The sequence below is a fragment of the Drosophila innubila genome, chromosome X, assembly GCF_004354385.1.
Source record: "Drosophila innubila isolate TH190305 chromosome X, UK_Dinn_1.0, whole genome shotgun sequence".
Taxonomy (NCBI): Eukaryota; Metazoa; Arthropoda; class Insecta; order Diptera; family Drosophilidae; genus Drosophila; species Drosophila innubila.
In genome coordinates this window covers 28016020-28037263 of record NC_047626.1, presented here as the reverse complement: position 1 = coordinate 28037263, position 21244 = coordinate 28016020, and the positions used below count along the sequence as shown (strand labels likewise).

At 36.2% G+C, this 21244-nt stretch overlaps 4 protein-coding genes across 5 annotated transcripts; 3 read left to right on the top strand and 1 right to left on the bottom strand.

Moving 5' to 3' along the window:
- Positions 1 to 4994: 4994 nt before the first annotated feature.
- LOC117793530 lies at positions 4995 to 6528 on the top strand. The gene has a single exon (XM_034633863.1). It carries the CDS (start codon positions 5038 to 5040, stop codon positions 6400 to 6402), a length of 1365 nt encoding a protein of 454 aa, XP_034489754.1. The 5' UTR covers positions 4995 to 5037; the 3' UTR covers positions 6403 to 6528.
- Positions 6529 to 8209: 1681 nt separating this feature from the next.
- LOC117793528 (nucleosome assembly protein 1-like 1-A) lies at positions 8210 to 9531 on the top strand. The gene has a single exon (XM_034633860.1). The coding sequence runs from the start codon at positions 8291 to 8293 to the stop codon at positions 9503 to 9505; it is 1215 nt and encodes a 404-aa protein (XP_034489751.1). The 5' UTR covers positions 8210 to 8290; the 3' UTR covers positions 9506 to 9531.
- A 5-nt stretch (positions 9532 to 9536) lies between these two features.
- On the bottom strand, positions 9537 to 11713 carry LOC117793529 (mediator of RNA polymerase II transcription subunit 22). 2 transcript variants are annotated; one of them, XM_034633862.1, is made up of 4 exons: positions 11698 to 11713; positions 11437 to 11567; positions 10514 to 10615; positions 9537 to 9804 (listed from the first exon to the last, which is right to left on the bottom strand). In XM_034633862.1, the coding sequence occupies exons 2-4, from the start codon at positions 11546 to 11548 to the stop codon at positions 9587 to 9589; spliced, it is 432 nt and encodes a 143-aa protein (XP_034489753.1). In that variant the 5' UTR covers positions 11549 to 11567; positions 11698 to 11713; the 3' UTR covers positions 9537 to 9586. The 2 variants fall into 2 exon arrangements, with proteins under 2 accessions (XP_034489753.1, XP_034489752.1); XM_034633861.1 differs by lacking the exon at positions 11698 to 11713 and having other exon boundaries at positions 11437 to 11652.
- A 635-nt stretch (positions 11714 to 12348) lies between these two features.
- On the top strand, positions 12349 to 17363 carry LOC117793439 (leucine-zipper-like transcriptional regulator 1 homolog). Its single transcript, XM_034633753.1, has 6 exons — positions 12349 to 13282; positions 14360 to 14668; positions 14741 to 15850; positions 15926 to 16101; positions 16161 to 16339; positions 16408 to 17363. Exons 1-6 carry the CDS (start codon positions 12480 to 12482, stop codon positions 16810 to 16812), a joined length of 2982 nt encoding a protein of 993 aa, XP_034489644.1. The 5' UTR covers positions 12349 to 12479; the 3' UTR covers positions 16813 to 17363.
- Positions 17364 to 21244: the final 3881 nt, after the last annotated feature.

The window sequence follows — 21244 nt, the reverse complement described above, 5'->3', positions numbered from 1 at the left end:
CGATTCCTTTTCTTCCTCTATATCTATATATATATATATATTTATTATATGTACTTTTTATGCTCTTTTTTTTTACTGATTTTTTTTCGGATTTTTTCTTTTACCACTTTTTTTTACGCTCTAGGAAATGTCTTTTACGTTTAACGCATTTGTTGTTTTGCCAATTCTTATTATTATTGTTGCTGTTGCAGCTGCTGCTACATACATGCTTCTCGCGCACTAATTTTATATTTTTATTGATTAAGCGTTGTTGTTTTGCCAATCGGAGAGACGAGCAGCCAACAAGCTCGAAAAACTAAAAGTTTTGGCGCAGTCGCAATTCGTATAATGCGCAGTGCTGCAAAACACCTTAAAACGGTTACTACTACATGTAATGACAGTGTTGCACAATAGCTTACGGCATACAGTGCATGCTAGATGTCATGCGTCAGCTCAACATATGTAAATACACAATTTTTGTGTGGTGAAACCTTTTTTAAATTTAGAAAATGCGAAAATTATATTTAAATGTTTATTTGATGAATTAATTTTTTGACTAGAGTATATCTTTTTGTATAATTGGATTTAGATAAATACATATATAGAAATAGAGCAAATATATAAAAATATAATTTTGTTTAAAAGCTTTCTCTTATAAATTATTTTTGATTTAATTCGATTTTATAAATATAAAGACATTTTTTTTAAATGAATGAAGCGTACTGATAAAAGCTTATTGGTATTCACCAAAGTGTGATATAACTAATATTTTGAGCTTAATTTGGAAATTTTATGCTGTAAAATCGTGTTCTTCTTGGATATTTAAATTTATTGCCCAAAATTTTTGAAGTTTAGTTATCGTCAAATGCAGGGCTTTAATATGAGCTTATCTGTGTGCCTTTAAAAAAGCTTAAAAGCTCATCTTCACTTTTATGATATTGCAAAAGTACTGTAATTATTAAGGATCATTTGGGATATGCTACTATAAAGCCAAAAATGTTACTAGGTGCGATGTCAAATGCTGCTTACTTTTTCAGGGTTTATTTGAAGTCGGAATTTTATCGTGATAAGTTATTGTGATATTAGCGCTTTAGGTCAGCAGACAGAAATCTAACTGCAAAAGGTACAAATTTTAAGAAAAAGAAAGTAAGACAAAATTTCGAAATCAGATTAAGGATAATAAGAAAGCATAAATTAGAAAATTCAACTAAAAGAAAATATGATAAAATTAAACAAAATGAATTTTTAAGAACACTATGTAAAACCAAAGCTGTTGCCTACTGCGGGTTAATATATTCAAGTAGGAAGGGATTATTGTAAATTCACACAAGTGATAACATTTTTTTTTAACATGTCTCTCCGTTGTATGACGTTAAATCTTATCTCTATTTAAAAAATATTTTTTTTTAAATGAAAATATGAATTTGGAAATCCAATTTTAAGCATTTTTTTTTAATTTCTTAAATATATTTATATATATATATATAGAAACCCTTTTAGGTTTCCTTACAAAATTCTTGTAATCTTCGGATTTCATATCGAATGAAGATGATGAAGAAAACTTCAAAGTTTTCTTTAGTAAATTTAATGCTTTAAATATGAAATATTTATATATATATATATATATATATATATGTGGCAAGCACACACCGGGAAACGCCCAGAGCCCTTTAATCAACGAGACTTAAATAAAAAAGATCATTAATCTCAATATTTATGTATCATAGAAAACTAACATTCCTTGTAGACACAGGTGCAGAAGGATCCACAGTGATTGAATGTCATCTGTGTGATTGAATCACTGAACCAACCCATGTTGAAATATTATACTTTTTTTTTGAACATTTTCTTGAATTTTTAATTTTATATATATTTTTTTGGGAAAATTTTGAAAAAGATAAAAAAATGCATTTGTTTTGCGAAAAAAAATATTTAATTGAAGTTTCAAATATAATTAAAATTTGTTTTTTGAGTAAATTTTTTTTTGTTTTAGCTGTTTCTGCTGTGTGAATTACTCAGCGCCAGAGACGTGGAAAGATTAGTTGTTCATTTTCATCACAATTTTTATGCATACAGTTAAACGTCCAATCATATGTGTTAGTCAAAGCCTAACAGTGGCTAGTAAGTTTCAAGTTTCACTTTGAGGGTGCTTCAACTTGAGGGAGAGAACTTATAATTATGGCAAAGTGGGGCATTCGCATTTCTGCAGTCGTTTTGCGTTACTTCGCTCTTTTTGGCGAAGCTGTTTGTTCAGCTCGTTGATGCGCTCTTGACAGCGTTGTCGGTCTTCCTCATTTGTGTACGTCTTTTGAAGATCCCGTTCCAAATGCCTTTGTTGTAGCAGTCTCTTGATGCGGCCACCACGCTTTGTCTTTTTGGTTGGTTTCTTCTCCTGCCTTGGCCTGTACTTAGCTATTGTGAGGGGGCGGGGTCCATAGTTTGGATACACCTCTAAAGCCTCTTCCTGGCTCGGTGAATCCCTTTGCTCAGTAGGAGCAGTATCTTCCATTTTGAAGGTATCCACTTTGCTTGTTTAATGTTTGCTGCTGCAGTTGTCTAGGGCCTATGAGCTCAGGCGATTCCGGTGCCGGTCATCGCACAGGTCATAAGTTCAGTTCAGTTCAATTAAATTTTTTTATTTTTTAATTTTGTTTTATTATTAGCGTTAAATCAGGCGGAGATGTAAGTCAACATGTTTTGTTGTTGTTGTAGTGATTTAATTTATTTTGTTTTTTATATTATATAATTATAATTTCATAATTGTTTTGTCGTTTACAACACTTATATTAATCATGTTGTTTTTGTTGCCCTGTTGTAGACACACACTAAATTGTCCGCTGATTTTTTTTTTGTTAACGCACTGATTTCATTTATGAACATAACATATACATAATTTCTGACTGAACCGTAGTCACGTTCGACATGTAAATAGTTCCTTTATATTAAAATGTTTTGCATAGGTTTAGCGGAGCGTCTGCTCCGTTTAGATACTGGATTTATTCTGTTCTTGAGATTTATACATAAATGGACTTAAGCTAAAATTCATAGTGTTCATGATATACTATATATGTGTGCATGTATGTTTGGATGTATATATGTATGTTTATGTAGAAGAAATAAGCATAAGATTTACACTGATAAAAAAAAATATTCTAAAATCAAGATTTTAATCTCAAAACTATGAACTTTGGTCGAAGAATGCGTCGAGAACATAAAATTCTTAAATAAAGAAAATACATCGTGGGTTTAAGAACATTTCAAAGTTGACCAAGTTCTTATTTTAAAGGTAAATGTTCTTCAAAATAAATAAATAAATAAATCAAACTAAAAAAAAATAATTTATTTTATTTTTTAAATTTAAAATTTTATTTATTTTAATTTTGACTTTTGTACATTTTATTCTGTCTTAGTAATTTTATAAATGTTAGTTTAATTTGTTACGAGTGGGATTCGAGCCGTCGCCTATCCGCTCTTCACAAAACTGAAGTGGTTTCTCTAACCAGAGCGCCACCATTTATTCCATATGATATAGTACATATTTATACTTTCCTAATAATTTAAGTTTTTTATTCTTGTATTAAGAACTTTGATTTTTTAGATTTATATTCTTAGTATTAGTAATATGGTCTTAAAATGTTGGTGTGTTAAGAACAAAATATTTTAGATGAATGTTCTTGATTTTAGAAGTTGGTCTTTTTTTTCAGTGTATGCAATGCAAAAACAAATGGCGAGTTGGCCGCAAAGTGCATGCTCAGCGTTTCTAACGCGTCTCTATCGGTCTGCACATACTATATGTAAGTGGCTGATCGAATTTCGAGTGCGCTGGAATGTTTGTGTATTTATGTGTGGTTGCTTTATATATATATATATATATTTATGTATATTGCGACATAGTGTCACAAAGTCTGATTTACTTAGATACACTACAATATGTGGGGTATACATTCTACAATAGCCCAACTTGATATTGTAAATGCCGGTTTTTTCAATGTCTTTATAAGGGGTTTAATATATATCACAGATGATTTGACCTAAAATGTATAGAAATTAGTGTCAAGCTTATAATATAAATACAGTCGAACTTTCCTAAATCGAATCCCTATTATCCAAAGAAAAAGTTCGACTTGTGAAGACTTCAAGTTATGGAATTTGTATTTGTAAGCTCATTAAAAGAAACTACAAATTCATATTTTGTTAAATTTTTATATTTTTAAATTTTTTTATCTTGTAGGGCTTACAAGCTTACTTAAGAAATAAAAAATCAGAAACTAGTGACTAAAAACTCATGCATTCAAACTGCAAGCTGTTATTTTTTTTTATCGTTAAAGTTAAGCCAAACTTAAAGAATCAGAAATTGGTTACAAAAATTCGTACACTTCAAACCTTTGAATTTTTTTTTATTCTTAAAAAATCGAAGCTCTGATAATTTTAAATTTTTTTAATAAAACGCAATTTGAAAAATTCGACTCACAGAAGCAAGTGCCAATATTTTGGTTCGAGCCATGCAGAATTTCGATTTATGGAAGTTCGAGTTACGAAAGAAGAATTGTTTGCAATTTGCTCAGTAAACGCTATTGCAACTCAATTTTGTTTTAGTTAGAGAAAATTTGAGTTAGGAAAGTTCGACTGTATATATAAAGGACAAAGCTAAAAGAGATATTGAAAAATCGGCTCCAAGTATAATCTGTTCAAACTCTTTCAGGGAATCTTCCGTATGATAACGTCATAAATAATTTGTACCTATGTTATATTAAAATAAACTTGGCCAACAGATTTATGGTCAAGCCGTAAATGCAGCATTACTCAATTCAGCAATCGTATTGTATCGCGATCATTATCGCGATCGTAGGCATAGAGTGTGACTGATAAGACGCTAGCCGATAACTTTTGAAGCGCCGTCCAAGTGGCTTGTTTGCGTGGAGGGGCAGAGTGGAGAATGGTGACTGTATGGGAGGGGGGGAAGAGTTGCTTGCGGTTATCACTACTCAATGGCCAAGTCAATATGGCCAATGCATTTGAGTCAGTCAGTCACGTAAACACAAGTCAAGTGCGCGGAACATGTTCATCCTAACGGTAATTTGTCTTAGCCTGGGCTTTGTGGTGGCCCTCCTAAGCCTGGCCATGTTGCTCTTAAGCCGCAAATCCATGCTAATCTTTGGCAAATATCCTTGCAAGGGAGTCTTTTACTGGTTGAAATATGGCATTGCATTGCTTGTGCTGCGCCAGCTGCGATATCGCATCTATAAGCGGAATGAGGAGCTGCTCAGCTCGCCGGAGCATTTGGCCACATTGGATCGCCCGCAGCCGTTGACAAGTGATCCCAAGAGCTATGATGTGGTTAGCTTTTTGGCTGCCAATGCAGCTGGACAAAAACTGATGGTGACGCTGGAGCGGCGCAGACTGGGAGTGCTCAAGGTGGCACTGTATCTCTGGCTACCCGGCGAGGGATTGTACTGTTCCCCCAAGCTGCCCGACATGGTGCACTTCACGACCGATGGAAACGAGGAGAGCAGCGAATTTCAAGGTGCCGGCTTTCACATATATCCGGAGCAATCCATGCGCAGCTGGCGACTCAAATACAGTGGACAGCTGCGTCACACAATGGAGATGGAGACGGAACAGGAAACAGAGATAAAGGAGCAACAGTTGCTGAGCGTTCAGCTCGATCTAAATTTCAACAGCTCATCGGATCATTTCAATTATAATCGTGATCTCAGCTCATCGCTGATTGCAGACTCTATAGCACGTGAGGCGTGGAACGATAGCTTCTATAGCATGCTCAAGAGTGTCGGTCACATTGTGGAGAAGCGCACACACTACGAACAGAGTGGAGAGCTGGACGGGAGCATTGTCCTGGGAGAACGTCGTCTGGAGCTGCATTTGCGCGGCTTTCGGGATCACAGTTTCGGGACAGAGCGTTGCCTCAGCTCCATCAATCGTTATGTTTACTTTGCTCTGCTCCTGGACGACGGCAGCAGCATGGTCGTTGGCAATCTCAGTCAGCCATCATTCTTCCTGTCCTCCCTTAAGATGGGCTATGTTTGTACGCCGAAAGGCATCTATCAGCCCATAACGGCCAGCAATTTTGAGCTCTACTCCTATGGTGAGAAGGGTACGCCGCCCCAGCATCAAAACTTCATAGTCCACACCGAGGAGCATAAGTATTTGGTCCAAATACGTGTGGAGCACAGCGCTGTACGCTATGTAGGAGGCGATTGGGAGTCCAAGGTGTTCAATCAGTTTGTTGCATGCACCGTCAATGGGATCGGGGGACAGGGACATGCCGAGTATCTCTACAGGAACAACACTGGCAGACCCGATACGGTGTCCACCCAGGATCCTCAGTGGTATCAGCGCATCAAACGCTTCGAGCGGAGTCTAAGTAATCTGGATCTTGTCAACGAAGAAGATTTCATTTTCTAGATTCTACAATTTGAAAAATCAAATTCATAAGAACTATCTTAGAACATACTTATATGTGATACACGATTTTCCTTTTTTTTTCCTTAAGTGTTCAATAAATAAATTTAGTTAACGTATATCAAAATATCAAGTATATTTCTTTATTAAAAGCTTTAAAAACTCTGATTGAGCTAGGTTTTCAAGGGGGACCTATAACATCTGTGTATCTATAAGATATATTCAGTTAAAAGATGCATGAATCTATTTATAGTAACGATCTTGAATTTTTGGAGTAAACATCCATTCCAGAATGTATAAGAAATAATGATCATTTAAGAATCAGTACAAAATTAAGATCTTGACGATATAAGGTTCCTTAAATGTCAAGAAGTTTAAGATCATATGAACTATGCCATCAGGCTTAAGAAATGATTTCAACCAAAAATCTTTAAGATCTAATTCAATATCTTAAGCCTATCTGCACTATTATTCTGGCTGGCATTCTCAAGACATACTCCTTCTTTTCTTCATATTTTACAAAGCTCTGTCCATTGCGTTGAATCCTTTCTTTATGTTCGAGTATATATTTGAAGTTTAAAATTTACCTAAGTTTACAACTTTTTTTTTAAAACTAACTTTATGCGTTATATTAAGTTTTTTTATCTTATTGATTTGCCATTTAAATTAAATAATTAAATTGTATAGATACAAAAAAAACTCTGCCCAAAATAGAATTAATGAAATGAACCTCTGGCAAATACTTGAAATACGAGTATTTAAAAATAAAACACTTGAGGAGTCCAACTGGAGTAAGGTTTTCATAGAGAATCTGGGATAAGATTAGACAAATATTTTGGATTTTCTAACAATAAATAAGAAAGACCGAGGTCGTTGTGTATTTCTATTTTATTCCACTTAATTTATGAAGTTAAAGACAACGTTTGCCTTATCAAAGCAGGCAGCACATGAGCCAAATTGCTTGGATTAATTACGATCCAGTTCAGCTGTGGACGTGTTTGATAAGGTTAAACTCAAGTACCAATATGATGATATGCATGATACGTGAAGACAGCTAGATTCATGCTACCAAATCTACCAAAATATTGAATAAATATAACAATTTTCATATTATGCTAGCAGGGGAGCGTCACTGACCTGCGACAAGTTCCTATTTACGGCTATGATAAGTCGATCCGATTATGGTGAGAATATAAAAAATATAACTTTAAAAAAAAACGCATATGTGTGTATGTAAGTTGATATCTCCTCAAGCACTATACATACATATTTTTAAGAGATAATATAGACGAGCAAAGTCCGTAATTATTGAAGGCCTAAGTAATTAAAGTGGGTCGGAAACTTAACTCTTTTGTTGGGTGTTCATAACACTATTTATAAATGCTGAAATCTGAAAATAAGCGATATACGATGTTTTCTTGAATAATAATACTATTAATACTAGTTTATCTGACTGGGGACTGAAATAAATGCAGAGCCAAAACTGTTTGAGTTATAAGGCTTAAATTTTTACATTAGTTTCTTTCTATTGCTACGATAAATTGTTGATAAAATGTGTCCAAATGGGGTATATTGGTCAAAATCAGTGGGTTATCTCTTTAACTAAGTAACAGCAACAAATAGTCACATTTCTAGTTATATCAGTAACATATTTAATTGGATGACAGTTTAAAATTGTACATATACAAGTATTATATAAGCCCGAAGTTACATCTAAAATATTGCCCTGTGATTTTTTCAGATTCCCAATTACTATACATACAATTGCTTTCATAATGCTTTCAGATTGAAGAAATATAAATATCAAAGAATAGAAAGCCACAAAAACTTGTCAAGTTCGTAGTCGAAATTCACCATCAAAATTCGCAGTTTTTGTTTTTTTTTTTTAAAGATGTACAACATTGGCAACAGTTCGGAAATGAGTTCTAATGCCACCATAGTAAATGTGGGCAGTGCGATGAAGACGACAAAAACCCAAAACAAAATTCGTCATCGCAGCCGGAGTCCATGTAGGAGCCACAGTCGTAGTCGGAGTAGAAGTAGGAGTCAAAGTCCTGGTGCGATTTCGGAGATTATGAAATTAAATCCATCGGAGATGCCATCAAATAGTCGCCGGGCATTTCTACAGCATATGGTGGATAGTTTGCCCAAGACGGTTCAGAATCGTGTGCTGGCTTTAAAGCACAATCAATTGCAACAGATTAAAATATCGGAGCAGTTTTTCCGTGAGGTCTATGAGCTGGAGAAACGATTCTATGGTCAGAGCTGCACGTTGTTTGATGCCCGCCGTGATATTGTCGCCGGCAATGTGGAACCTCCAACAATTGAGCGCTATTGGCACGAGGAGCCCGATGAGTTGCTCGAGGAGATTAAGGCGACGGCGGAATTTCGACAGATGACCGAACAGCTACAGCAACAGTTGCCCGCTAATGCGGTGGGCGTGCCACAATTTTGGTTAACAGTGTTTCGGAATGTAGCACTCATCTCGGATCTGGTGCAGGAGCATGACGAGCCATTGCTTGAGTGCCTGGTGGATGTGAGGATAAGCTACGATCCGGACAGCTATACCATACACTTTCAGTTTCGTCCCAACGAATATCTGCACACCTCATCGCTGCTGCTCACCAAGAAGTATATTCTACGCCATGAGGCGGACAAGGATTTTCCATTTATGTTCGAGGGTCCAGAGATTGTGCGCTGCGAGGGATGCCACATCCACTGGCGTGATGGCTGCAATCTCACCTTACAAACAGTTCGGCAAAAACGTCCACGCAAAGGAGCACGCAATATGCCAAAGGTGATGCCACGCGAGTCCTTCTTTCGGTTCTTCTCCCCTCCTCAGGCAATGGATCTATCGTTGGCCGATGAGAAGACCAAAATGGTGCTTGGAGCTGATTTCGAGGTTGGCTATTTGCTGCGCACACAAATTGTGCCCAAAGCCATACTCTTTTATACCGGCGACATTGTGGATAATGCCAACGACGAACTGTGCACAGCGGACAATACATCGGCATCCATATCCTCCGGGTCGCATGGTGACCAAGATAACCGTAGGGAACGGGAACCAAAGGATTATCCCAGTAGCAGCAGTTGCAAACCTAAATAGAATTTTAAGATTTCTCATTAATATGCGAACATTTTGTTTGTCTAATTCGTTTATTGTAGTCTTAACTATGCTAATTAACAACTATTTGAATATGCTTGTATAGTATTCCTCCTCCAGATCATAGAGATCCATTGCCATTTCATCGCGCAGCTTCATCAGCTTTTTATCGCACTCAATTTGTGTGGCACGAAACAGTTGAGAATTGTTTGTGATTGCCTCGTTCACCGAGTGGAAGTCGTTGAGTATGAGGTATTGTTTAAGATCGGCCACCAGCTTCATAAGCGATTCCCCAGCTCGCACTAAAAGAAGAAGAGATGCATTAATTTTTGGAAGAATCTATTTTCTAATAATTATTGAATTACATATCACGAAAAAATAATTTGTATGGGCCAAAAAAACAGAAATTTAAAATGGTAACACACATTCTTAATCTACTGTCAATTCTAAAATGTTTCACCAAGAAACATTAGTTCTAAAATCAAGTCCCAGTTCCCACTTATTTAGTTTAAAAATGTATTTTTTTAAATTTTTAGCACGTTATTATAAGTGTTTTTAGTTCGATCCTGACAAGATTGGTATCTTAGGACCAGGACTTTTAAAATTTTATAGAATCAAAGAAGGAGTTGTCTTTAAATCACAATTTTCGTACCTGCAAGGACTAAAAGCAAAAAATTTTTTAGCTCGAAAAGCGGTGACTATAAATTGATTTTAGAACTATGTTTTTTTGGTGAAAATATCTTAGAATGTTAGATTACGATTTTAGGTTACCATTTAAACCCTGATGTTTATAATGTTTTTTGAGATATCTCAAGCTATCTTACAAATTATAAATTTAATCCGTTATTGGCTAAAATTGAACTGCTATATCTTTTTGGGGGATCAGTTAAGCATCAATCTTTAGCACAAAAAATTTACTGGTTCTTTAAGATGTTGTTTGTATCCGCTATTGCTCTCAATATTCTTAGACAAACTTGTGGAAATTAATATAAAATTGGACCAGTCACTTACCCATATTGGCGGCACGCACTTGCATCTCCAGGGCATCCTGCTCACACTGTGTTATCTTTGATATTTGACTGTGACTCTCACGACGTGCCAGTTTGAGTATCTCTGTAAACAAATGCATAAATAAAATAGCGACTCAGTCAGTGAGTAAATTGGTTGTGCGAAAGAGTGAGAGAGAACACAAACATTAAATTCGTATAAATAAACAAATAGCAATAGCAAGGCTTGGGTTGCTATTTGGCAGAGATGGAGCCAGAACGCGATTGAACATTGCCATTACCATACTCGTAATCGTAATTAGTTAAACAGTTGAAGTTTTTTTTACGACGACATGGGTGCCACAATTTCATTGTTCTTTGATCGATTCGCTGCCAAGGAAGATGTGCGAGTTCTGATGATTGGACTGGATGCGGCCGGCAAGACAACAACATTGTATCAGCTGAAGCTGGGCGCCAAACTAACCAACATACCAACAATTGGTTTTAATGTCGAGCTATTGAAGTATAAGCGTCTGCGTCTTACTGTCTGGGACATTGGTGGCCAGAAACGTGTACGCTCCATGTGGCGCTATTATTTTAGCAATGCGGCCGGAATCATATTTGTGGTAGACGCTGCTGATACTGAACGTTTCCCGGAGGCCATGTCCGAGCTGCATTCGGTGCTGCATGTGAACGAGCTAAAGGATAGCGTTCTAATGGTGTTTGCCAACAAACAGGATTTGCCGCAAGCCATTCCACCCGCTGACCTTGCTATGCGACTCCGTTTGCATGAGCTCCAACAGCGTTGGAAGGTGCACGGTGTTAGCGCCAGCAATGGACTTGGTGTGCACGAGGGTATGGAGCAGCTCTATCGCATGATCCGACAGCGTCATTAATCAAACGATCCCACAATTGAGAAATCAATAAATGTACATGTGTATCATTTACCTTCAAAATTCTCCAACATGCTGCGTACGTCGTCTTTGAGGCGCGCATTATACGACTTGAGCAGCGCCTCCTTGGACTGCGGTAGTGTAGTGATCCTTGTGGTGCCGGCCATATTTTAGTTAACCATTCACCTGTTGTACAATTTTAATTTGCGTATTATTACGTTTATTTATGTTTTTTGTTTGTGATTTCTATGCCGCGTCCAAGCAGGGTTGCAGCGTATTGTTTCCAGAAAACGTAACGATAGTTCGAAATCGATACCTAATCACAGTATTGATGATTGGAAGTCCGTCACCCCTTGTAGTAAAAAGTAGTATAATTTAATTCTAATAAACAAATCCAAAATTCGACAAAATCTTAACAAGAATTTCTTCAACAATCATCTTCATCGTTCGCTTAATAAGATTGCCAGACGTTCAAACTATCGGTAATGTTTTTCTGGGATGTAAGGCTGCCACTTCGGCTTATCAGTTTTTAAGGCTGCCAGACATTTAAATAAGCGGCAACTTTCTTCCACCAGATAGCAACGTCTTGCCAAATCAGCTGTGGCCTCTCAACAATGACGGCCAAAACTGCCAGCACTGATAAAAATCGCTAGTTTAAAAATTTTAAAAACTTTATAACAAATGAAAAAATTTGATTGAAATTTAAAATTCGAAATTGGATCAAATTAAGGTAAACATTTTTAGGAAGGTTTCAAGCTCGTCGGCTCTCGGGGAGCGAAATTATTACCAAAAAACAAAATATATGAAAAAATTAAGAAAGTTCTTACAAAAATTCTGCAAAAATTTAAAAAATTCCAGCTAAAAAAAAAATTTGAAATAAGGTACAAAAATGTAAAATACCTTTTTCGGAAATGTACGTATTTTTGCAGGTGAAAATCAGAGCCAGATCGGAAATTTTTACTGGATGGGCAACCCTCTTCGGTTGTTGGTATTTTTTCCTCTATAAAGTTAATAAATAAAGAAGGGCAGGCGTAGTCCTGCAACGTAAATCTTATCAAGATAAGCCAACGAAGGAGATTCTACAACTGTAATGCTTTAATGCTAAAGTCCATACTTGGCGCGGACACGAATGGTTCTGCGGAAGATCTACCAAGCGGAGGCGTTGGCGTCGGCGTCGCCAGCGGCAGTAGTGGAGGCAGTGCCAGTGGCAGTGGCAGCACCACCAGCACTGGAGCACTTAGCCGAACCAGTTGTGGCCTGCGTTCCAGTTCGATATCTAGTGGCTTAAGTGCTGTCTGTGGCCTAGTCTCAAGTGGCAGTGGTGCAAGTGGCAGTGGGAGTGTTGCAAGTGGCAGTGGGAGTGGCAGTGCAAGTGCTAGTGCTAGTGGAGGCAGTACACCAGCAACCGTTTATTGCCCTGCATGCGCAGCCAACAGTTCGTCGCAACATCAGCAGCTGGCATTCGCGGCTGGTGCTGAGGCATTGCTAACACGTGACTCCAAATCGGGCAAGAGACCAAAGGCGCGCAAAAGTGCATCTTCGGTTGGCTGCCTAGACGCTCAACACATACGCAACAATCTGAGAAAGTCCACATCCAGCTCAATGCGCAGTACTCGTGGTGGCTCTGGTGCTGCCGCTGCCGCTGGTGCTGTCGCTGCCGGCGCTGGCAGTAGCAGCAGCAGCAGCACTGCCTCGGCTGTCATTCCATGTGGAGCTGCATCCAGCGGATGCAGCAGCCTGGCCTACGATGGCAGCATTAATGGCAGCTGCACCAGTGTCAATGGCAAGGTCAATTCACCCGGCAGCTACAGTTGCAATGCCCTCAACGTCGACTTCAGCTCCTATACGGCCACACACCAATGGACACGCATGCTGGAGTGTGCCGAATTCGTTGGCGCCAAGTAAGTACTATAAGACTATACGAGGGTGGACTTACTGATAAGTCATTCGCCTAAGTAGGAAAAAAGATATGTAATTGCAAACATAATCTTCTTTAAAAGCGCAATTTAGCTGCCCTCCAACTAGACTGATGTTTATCTTTGATTCTGTGCTTGAAAAGTTCATAGCTATTAGGCAGGGACCGTAAACATTTTAATTTTTAAAATAAAAACCAGTTAATGTTTATTATTAAAAATAAATTAAAAAACAGCTGTTATTTTTTGAATAAAAAAAATATGCATAATTGAATAAATCTCAATTTTTATTTAAAAATTAAACGATAACTCAAATTTCTTGATTATTTCGAATTTGTTTCATAAATATCAAAAATACCAGTTATTTTTGAATTTGTATAAATACAAATCCTTTTCAATGTAACATCCGACTTGATCAACTTTTTGTCTTATGAACGGGGTTTAAAAACGTAATCGACCCCGTAGACTTTAATCGGTATTAACCAATTGAAATTGGTAATTGTAGCTGAACTAAACGAAAACTCTTTTATTGTACCGCAACTGAAATTATTCGAACCGAAATAACCGGTTAAAAACCGGTTTATGTATAACGGTTAGTTTCGAGTCAATAATAAATTTTATTTAATTATATTGTTAAGGTAAAATCATGGTTTTCGATTTTAAATTTGAATATCGATCTTATTAGATAAAACTTTTTTGAAATCAAATTAGTTTTGTTTATAAATAACGTTTTTTTTTTTAATTTTTACAACTAGTTTTTTTTTTTTTGAACCAAAATTATACAGGTATTTTGGATCCAAAATATACCAACAACTAACTGTTACGAAACCCTTAACCCTGCCTTTGAATTAATATTTAGGCATTCTTCAATATGCATAGTAAGAACTTAAGATAAGAAGTATGCTGAGTCATGTCCATTCAAGTAATGCAAATTTACGGTGGTTGGTTGAATTTCATTCATTATGCAAACCTAGTAGTTATAATTATAGTGAATTATTAGTCGACCCTTGTAAATAATTCTTCCAAAGAAATCTGGCTAAATATGAAAATTTCATTGTTGAACAGGCGAAGCAAACATACGGTGGTTGCCTATAAGGATGCCATGTTCGTATTTGGCGGCGATAATGGCAAGAACATGCTCAACGATCTGATACGATTTGGCGTGAAGGACAAGTCTTGGGGAAGGGCTTGTGCCACGGGAACGCCACCAGCACCACGCTATCATCATTCAGCTGTTGTGGCCGGCAGTTCAATGTTCATATTTGGCGGTTACACGGGCGACATACACTCCAACTCAAATCTGACCAACAAGAATGATTTGTTCGAGTATAAATTCCTCAGCGCCATGTGGGTGGAGTGGAAGTTTTCCGGCAGGTAAACAAATCTACACTAGAAATAATACAAAGAATATATGTTTTTGAAACAATCTTCTTCCTTCTGTTGTAGACAACCTGTGCCACGATCGGCACATGGCGCCGCTGTATACGACAATAAAATGTGGATTTATGCTGGCTACGATGGTAATGCTCGTTTAAATGATATGTGGACATTGAATTTAACCGGCGAGAATCATCAATGGGAGGAGGTGGAACAGCGTGGGGATCGTCCGCCCACCTGTTGCAATTTCCCAGTTGCCGTTGCTCGAGATGCCATGTATGTGTTCTCTGGCCAGAGTGGACTGCAGATAACAAATTCATTATTTGAGTTTCACTTCAAGACACGTACTTGGCGTCGCATTTCCAATGAGCCGGTGTTGCGTGGTGCCACATCGGCGCCACCTTCTCGTCGCTATGGCCATACAATGGTTCATCATGATCGCTTTTTGTATGTCTTTGGCGGATCGGCAGACTCAACGCTGCCAAATGATTTGCATTATTACGATCTGGACTCGCAGGTGTGGTCCATTATACAGCCGGAGCAGAATTCGGATGTGCCGTCAGGTCGGGTGTTTCATGCCTCGGCTGTAATTGGCGATGCCATGTACATCTTTGGTGGCACCGTCGACAACAGTGTTCGTCGCGGCGATACCTATCGCTTTCAGTTCTCCAGTTATCCGAAATGTACGCTGCGCGATGATTTTGGCAAATTCTTCCACGAGAAGCAATTCTGTGACATTCAGTTTATGGTGGGCGTGGAGGAGATACGAATTCTGGCACACATTGCCTTTGTTGCGGCACGATCCAAGTATTTGCGCAACAAGATTCTTTCGGCACGCGAGGCGCGTCAGCAGCAGATAGAAAAGGTTTATGGTGTTGGTCAGGTGGATGCGCAGGCATTAAATACAGGTGTCGGTGCAGATCGAGCACCCATGTTGGAGGTGCGACTGGCCCATGCCTCGCCTGAGGCATTCGAGATTATCCTTAACTACATCTATACAGATCGCATTGATTTAAAGGATTCATACAGCAAGAACATAATTATACTAATAACGGACATCTATCAATTGGCGGGACTGTTCACAATGCCACGCTTGGCGCAGGGTTGCATACAATATCTGGACTATAAGATCAACAAGGCGAATGTTCTCGAGGCCCTCTACAATGCGGATAAAAGCAAGTTAGTAATAACTAGTAATTAAGGTTTTAGTTGGGTTATATGTGACAATAATTCATTTATTATTTTTATTTTTAGCATTAAAATCATCAAGGATCATTGTATGCAGTTCATCATTAAGGATGAGAACTTTACCGATGTGGTCATGTCCAGTGAGTTCAGTGACCTGGATAAGCCGCTGTTGGTTGAGATAATACGCAAACGTTTGCATCCCAGCAAGCTGGTCATGGAAACCAGTTTTGAGTCCAATATTGGTGAGTTCCTCATACTAAAATATTCGCTTAAGTTTTTAAATTCATATATATTTATTTAGGAACCACTTTGGAGATTGATTTGTCTACATTTTTGGAGACAACGGGCAAGGACTTTTGCGATATAAGCCTCATACTGGAGGATCATGTGATACCGGCCCACAAATCTGTGTTATCAGCACGTTGTACCTATTTCCAGGGCATGTTTCGTTCGTTCATGCCACCGGATAATACCGTTAATGTGAGTGCCTACTAAATTGCATCCGTTATCCGTTATCAGCTGTTGATATTAAAATATTAATAAACTAGATACAAATTGGAGAGATTTCACCCTCACTGGAGGCATTTCATTCGTTGCTACGCTACATCTATTATGGAGAGACTAAGATGCCACCACAGGATGCACTATATCTATTTCAGGCGCCTTGTTTCTATGGACTATCAAACAATCGCTTGCATGCGTTTTGCAAATATTCATTGGAGCATAATATTACTTATGAGAATGTATTGCAGACGCTGGAGGCGTCTGATATAACGAAAATCTACGACATCAAAGAATATGCATTGAAATTAATTGTGAAAGATTTTGCAAAGGTCGCCAGGCTACCCAAAATCGGTGGCTTATCGCGTGAACTGTTGCTGGAGATAATATGCGCTGTGGCCGATAAGCAAAGCGAGTTTCTGACACGCATCAATATTAATACCGATATCTGAAAACTAGTGCTGCTACAGCCGGCTTTGCAGTTGTTGCTCGCCTGGTTGCAAATCGGACGTAGCACGTAGAGCCGCAGTAGCGGTTGATAGCGTAATAATTGACTCCTCTAATCCCTATACCCCGAAAACCTAAACTTTCCTCGTCAAAAACACAAATTGCTTTAAATCAAATTTATAAAGTTATCGTAAAGCGCAGTACACACATTAATACACTTACTGTAATCATCAATCCAAAGAAACAATTATGATAGGGACAGTATCTGAAAGAGACAAAGCGATAGAATGCGATAACACGAATATGAGCAAGACAGCAAGAGACAGAATGTAGGATAAGACAATCCATTAGATGGTAGTCAGTAAACGATAATGGTTAGTCAATAGTCGTTAAATGTAATGGTTATGGATGGATGATATAATTACATGCATTCTCTAAGACATAATCTATTCGCTTGGACATATACATTTATTCTACTTAGGTTTGGAGTGACAAGTGTAAGATCATTAGAAAGATTCGACATGAATTTCAAGAAGATAATATCAGATCGTAGATCGAAATGATAAATATTCCAGTAAACCGAGCGTAACTGAACTCAGATTTCATTGAGAGCAGATCCTGTAGAGTTTCAATAATATAATTTTAAATGATAATACCCTGTTAGTAATCTTATGAGTTTAAAGTAATGTAAATCGGATATTATAAAATATACTGTGTTAGGCTAACATTGATCAAGCTAATGACTCAATTTGAATCTCATAAAGCCGTTTGTAATTCTGTTAAGCTCTGTCGAGATTTATAAATTTTTTCCAAAAAAAAATTGCTTGCACTTTAATTTTTTCAAATAAAACGATTAAAATGTAGTCAGAACTCTACAGGTCAGAGCTCTACATATAGCACATCGTGAAGTTCATGAAATGAAGAGAGATTATTATTGATTGATTGGTATGAAAACATATAAAATAATTGTTTTATTTTTTTAACTCTATGCAAAGTATGGTTATTAAACAGTTGAATAAAGTATACTTATTATGCTCTATATATTATATATTCACCATATATACATGTATATGTATGTATAACTAGAATTTATGTTCTATCGCATGAATATTCGGCATATGATTTATAATTTTGATTGTATGTATGTACTTGTGGCACTGCAATTTGATTAACCAATAACTTAACTAGTTCTAACTAAATGTCCAAGCTCAAAGCTTACATTAATCATAAACAAACGAAACAAGCGATAAAAAAATATTACACTGTTTTCTTAAAAGTTCATAATTGCTGTACTTAACAATTATGCAAGCCCCCCCAAAGTCATGTTTTCCAAGAAATTAATAATAAAAAAAAAACACCCATTTGCCTAATTAAAGTCCCCTCCAGTTAGTGAAATGAGCAATAGAACACAGAAAAGAAACAGTTAACGATTTACAAATAAAAACACAAATATTTATAGCGAGTTGAACAAATTTAACGTCAATTGCAGCGATTGAATAACCTTGTTTTTCATTTTTTATATTTATATATAGAATGAGATATATTAAACTTGTTTCTTGCCAAATAAATGATAATAGTTTATTGATTTTTTAGGACAGAATTGTGATAGCTGTTTCTGTTTAAACGTAACGTGTATAGTATTAGCAATTGAAATTATTATTAATTTAAATTGATTTAATACATTCGTTAATAAGCAATATTACAATATTTGTAGAATTTTTCTTGTATTTATTTCGTTTTGCTCTTTTACAAATTTCAAAGTCATTTTTAATATTTAATTAAGACAATTGTATTAAGATTATTAAATAAATACTAATAATTAGAGTTTAACATTGGAAATTTTCTGATGTTATTTAGCTGCTCATAAGTTATTCGTCGTTAGTTAAGATCATCTCTCACTGGCTTAAATTTTGTAACCATACATACATATGTATATGTAAAGTTAGGTCCAGTGTCATTCAATCTAAAATTGTCATCTTTTTATTCAATAAAACAACAACAAATTTAATATCGTCATCATAGAGTCGTATACATTCTTCATGACACTTGACACAATTATCATTCCCAGGCTTTAATCATATTCAGCTAAATTTTTACTAAAATACTAATTGACTAAGAACCTTAGTTTGCATTAATTGAAGTTAAAAAGAAAAAACGGAAGATATTTAACTTTTCCAATTGGTTGTTTATTGTATGTATACATAATTATTTCAAAACTGGCATTTTTAGTGTCTTATTTAAAAAAAATAAAATATAAAACCGTCGATATTCACATCAATTTAATTTCAATTTATTGTACGTCTTTCTTTTATTTTCTTTTGAAATTTTATCTGAAATCATTGGATTGCTTTACAGTTTATTTCGAAATGAGTTCAGTATATCTTAGATTTTCTTTGATTACTTTGTCCGGTATTTAGTGAACCCTTTATATATTTAGATTTTTGATTGAACTACCAATGTTTAACTCATTTTCCATTACATCTCATTTAACAATTTTGATGATAAAAATATATGAGTATTATTTATTAAGTTTAGATTATATACAATAAGCAAGTCAAATATACAATTGAATGTATGAGAAATAAACGAAATTGTTGTGTTATTTTTGGGAAGAGATGAATCGTAAATAGTGAATTGAAGTTTGGGATGCATGGGATCCCCAAAGGAATATACTTAATATTCCTACAATTGTCGAAGAGGGCCTTTGGGTATTTTTAATTTCTGCCAGTTGAAAAGCTGTACAATTTTCCTAAAGATACTTAAATAGCAGAACGCCCAAGCACACAGACGCAGGAAAAGAATGTGCTAATGTAAGTTGGCAATGGCCCGAGGAAAAGTTACAGAGGCAACAAAAATAAGAATGAGTTCAGAAATACAAATACCTAATAAAATTGTAGACAAACAAACGGAACAGGAGAATCAAGAGATGGTGGGGCGAAGAGAGCGATGGATAATATAGATAGCACAGCTCAATGGAATTAAAACAAAACAAAAGGCTGCCAAGGACAAAGCCAAATCGAGTTGAGCTATGTCGCCTCGGCAGCTCTTGCTTATCAAATGCAAATTACAAAATCAAATATGCCAAGACCAGAGAGTTTGCTTCCCCTCAGGCAATGAGCAGGCAGCCAGAAAACAGGCAGCAGTCAGCGTTTTTGGCAACAGTTTGCAATACTGGAGTATGAGTAGGCAACAGCAGACAGTGTAGTCAAATTTTGTGAAACTACTGAAAATTATAAAAAAAAGAGGCTACATTTATAGGGAAAATAATTTTTACCAATCCTACATATTTTTTTTAACTCATGGGGACCCATATGAGAAAAACTTGTATAAAAAATTTGGAATTTAAGCAGTTTTTTAGAGGCTAGCTTGCATTTTTATCATTTCTTCAGAATGTCACAGCCGAAAAAATTAAATTCCTGTAGAAAAACCTAATTTAAAATAATAATAAATAAACAATTTATAGAAGAATTTAAAAGATTAAAGGCTAAATAAAAATGCTAAATTGTCAACACTGTCGTTGGCCTTGTGACTGTCAAACTCACAGATACATGCTGGTACATTCCATAGCTAGATAGAAGATACAGATGCTCTACACACCCATACAGATGAATCTACTGATAGAAATGAATATAGAGATACACAACTGCACGCTTGGAGTGCCTACAGAGACAATTCAATTTATTGGCATTGGAAACATATTAAATTATTTGAAAACTATCATATGAATTGTGTGCCCTCGGGGTAGATTTGAGTATGAGAGGGACTAAATGCATTGCTTCTAACTGAATTTGTATCTACATAAGTATCATTTGGAAAGCACATGAAAGCACTATATTCAAAATTGTCAGTTGACATGTGACAATTTCGTCAGAGTTTTGCCTCAATATTTATTTCTGTGTGTCTCTATCGGCTTCTTGTTATTTTATCGAGTAAAAATTGCTAAGTAATCGAATGTTTTCTTAATAAATAAAGTAAAATAAAATATTAATATTGTCTTTTGAAGTTAGTCAAGTCCAATTACTCCAATATCGGTATGAGTGCGCCCTTAAACCCTTTTTATATCCGCACCAGTGCTGCCAGTTTAGCAATTTGGTTGTTACATCTAGCAACTTTTAAAAAATTATCAAACTTATTTTTTAAAAATGCTATTAGCCACAAGTCTATCAATTTTCAAATTTTTTTTAGCAATTTCATTACAAAACTTTAATTTTTTATTTTTCTTCAGCATTTTTGGCCTTTTTTTTATACCTTTTGGCAATTATTGGCACAAATAACGATAAACTTTTTTATTTTCTTCACACATTTTCGATTTTTGTCGCGAAAAACTACTACATTGCTATGAAATACTAGTCGAATGCGGTCACACTTTCGAAACATTCGTCGCATCTTGACAAATGTGACTCTTCTATCCACAGCATTCATATGGGAAAATTCTCG

Bases quoted from the DNA above. Each gene is read 5' to 3' on its own strand.
- LOC117793530 (XM_034633863.1), top strand. From the start codon at position 5,038: ATGTTCATCCTAACGGTAATTTGTCTTAGCCTGGGCTTTGTGGTGGCC.
- LOC117793439 (XM_034633753.1), top strand. From the start codon at position 12,480: ATGCTAAAGTCCATACTTGGCGCGGACACGAATGGTTCTGCGGAAGAT. The intron at 15,851-15,925 runs GTTAGTAATAAC...TTTTATTTTTAG, and splicing joins TACAATGCGGATAAAAGCAA to CATTAAAATCATCAAGGATC. The intron at 16,340-16,407 runs GTGAGTGCCTAC...TTAATAAACTAG, and splicing joins CACCGGATAATACCGTTAAT to ATACAAATTGGAGAGATTTC.
- LOC117793529 (XM_034633862.1), bottom strand. From the start codon at position 11,548: ATGGCCGGCACCACAAGGATCACTACACTACCGCAGTCCAAGGAGGCG. The intron at 10,616-11,436 runs GTAAATGATACA...ATTTGTTTACAG, and splicing joins CATGTTGGAGAATTTTGAAG to AGATACTCAAACTGGCACGT. The intron at 9,805-10,513 runs GTAAGTGACTGG...TTCTTCTTTTAG, and splicing joins AGTGCGTGCCGCCAATATGG to TGCGAGCTGGGGAATCGCTT.
- LOC117793528 (XM_034633860.1), top strand. From the start codon at position 8,291: ATGTACAACATTGGCAACAGTTCGGAAATGAGTTCTAATGCCACCATA.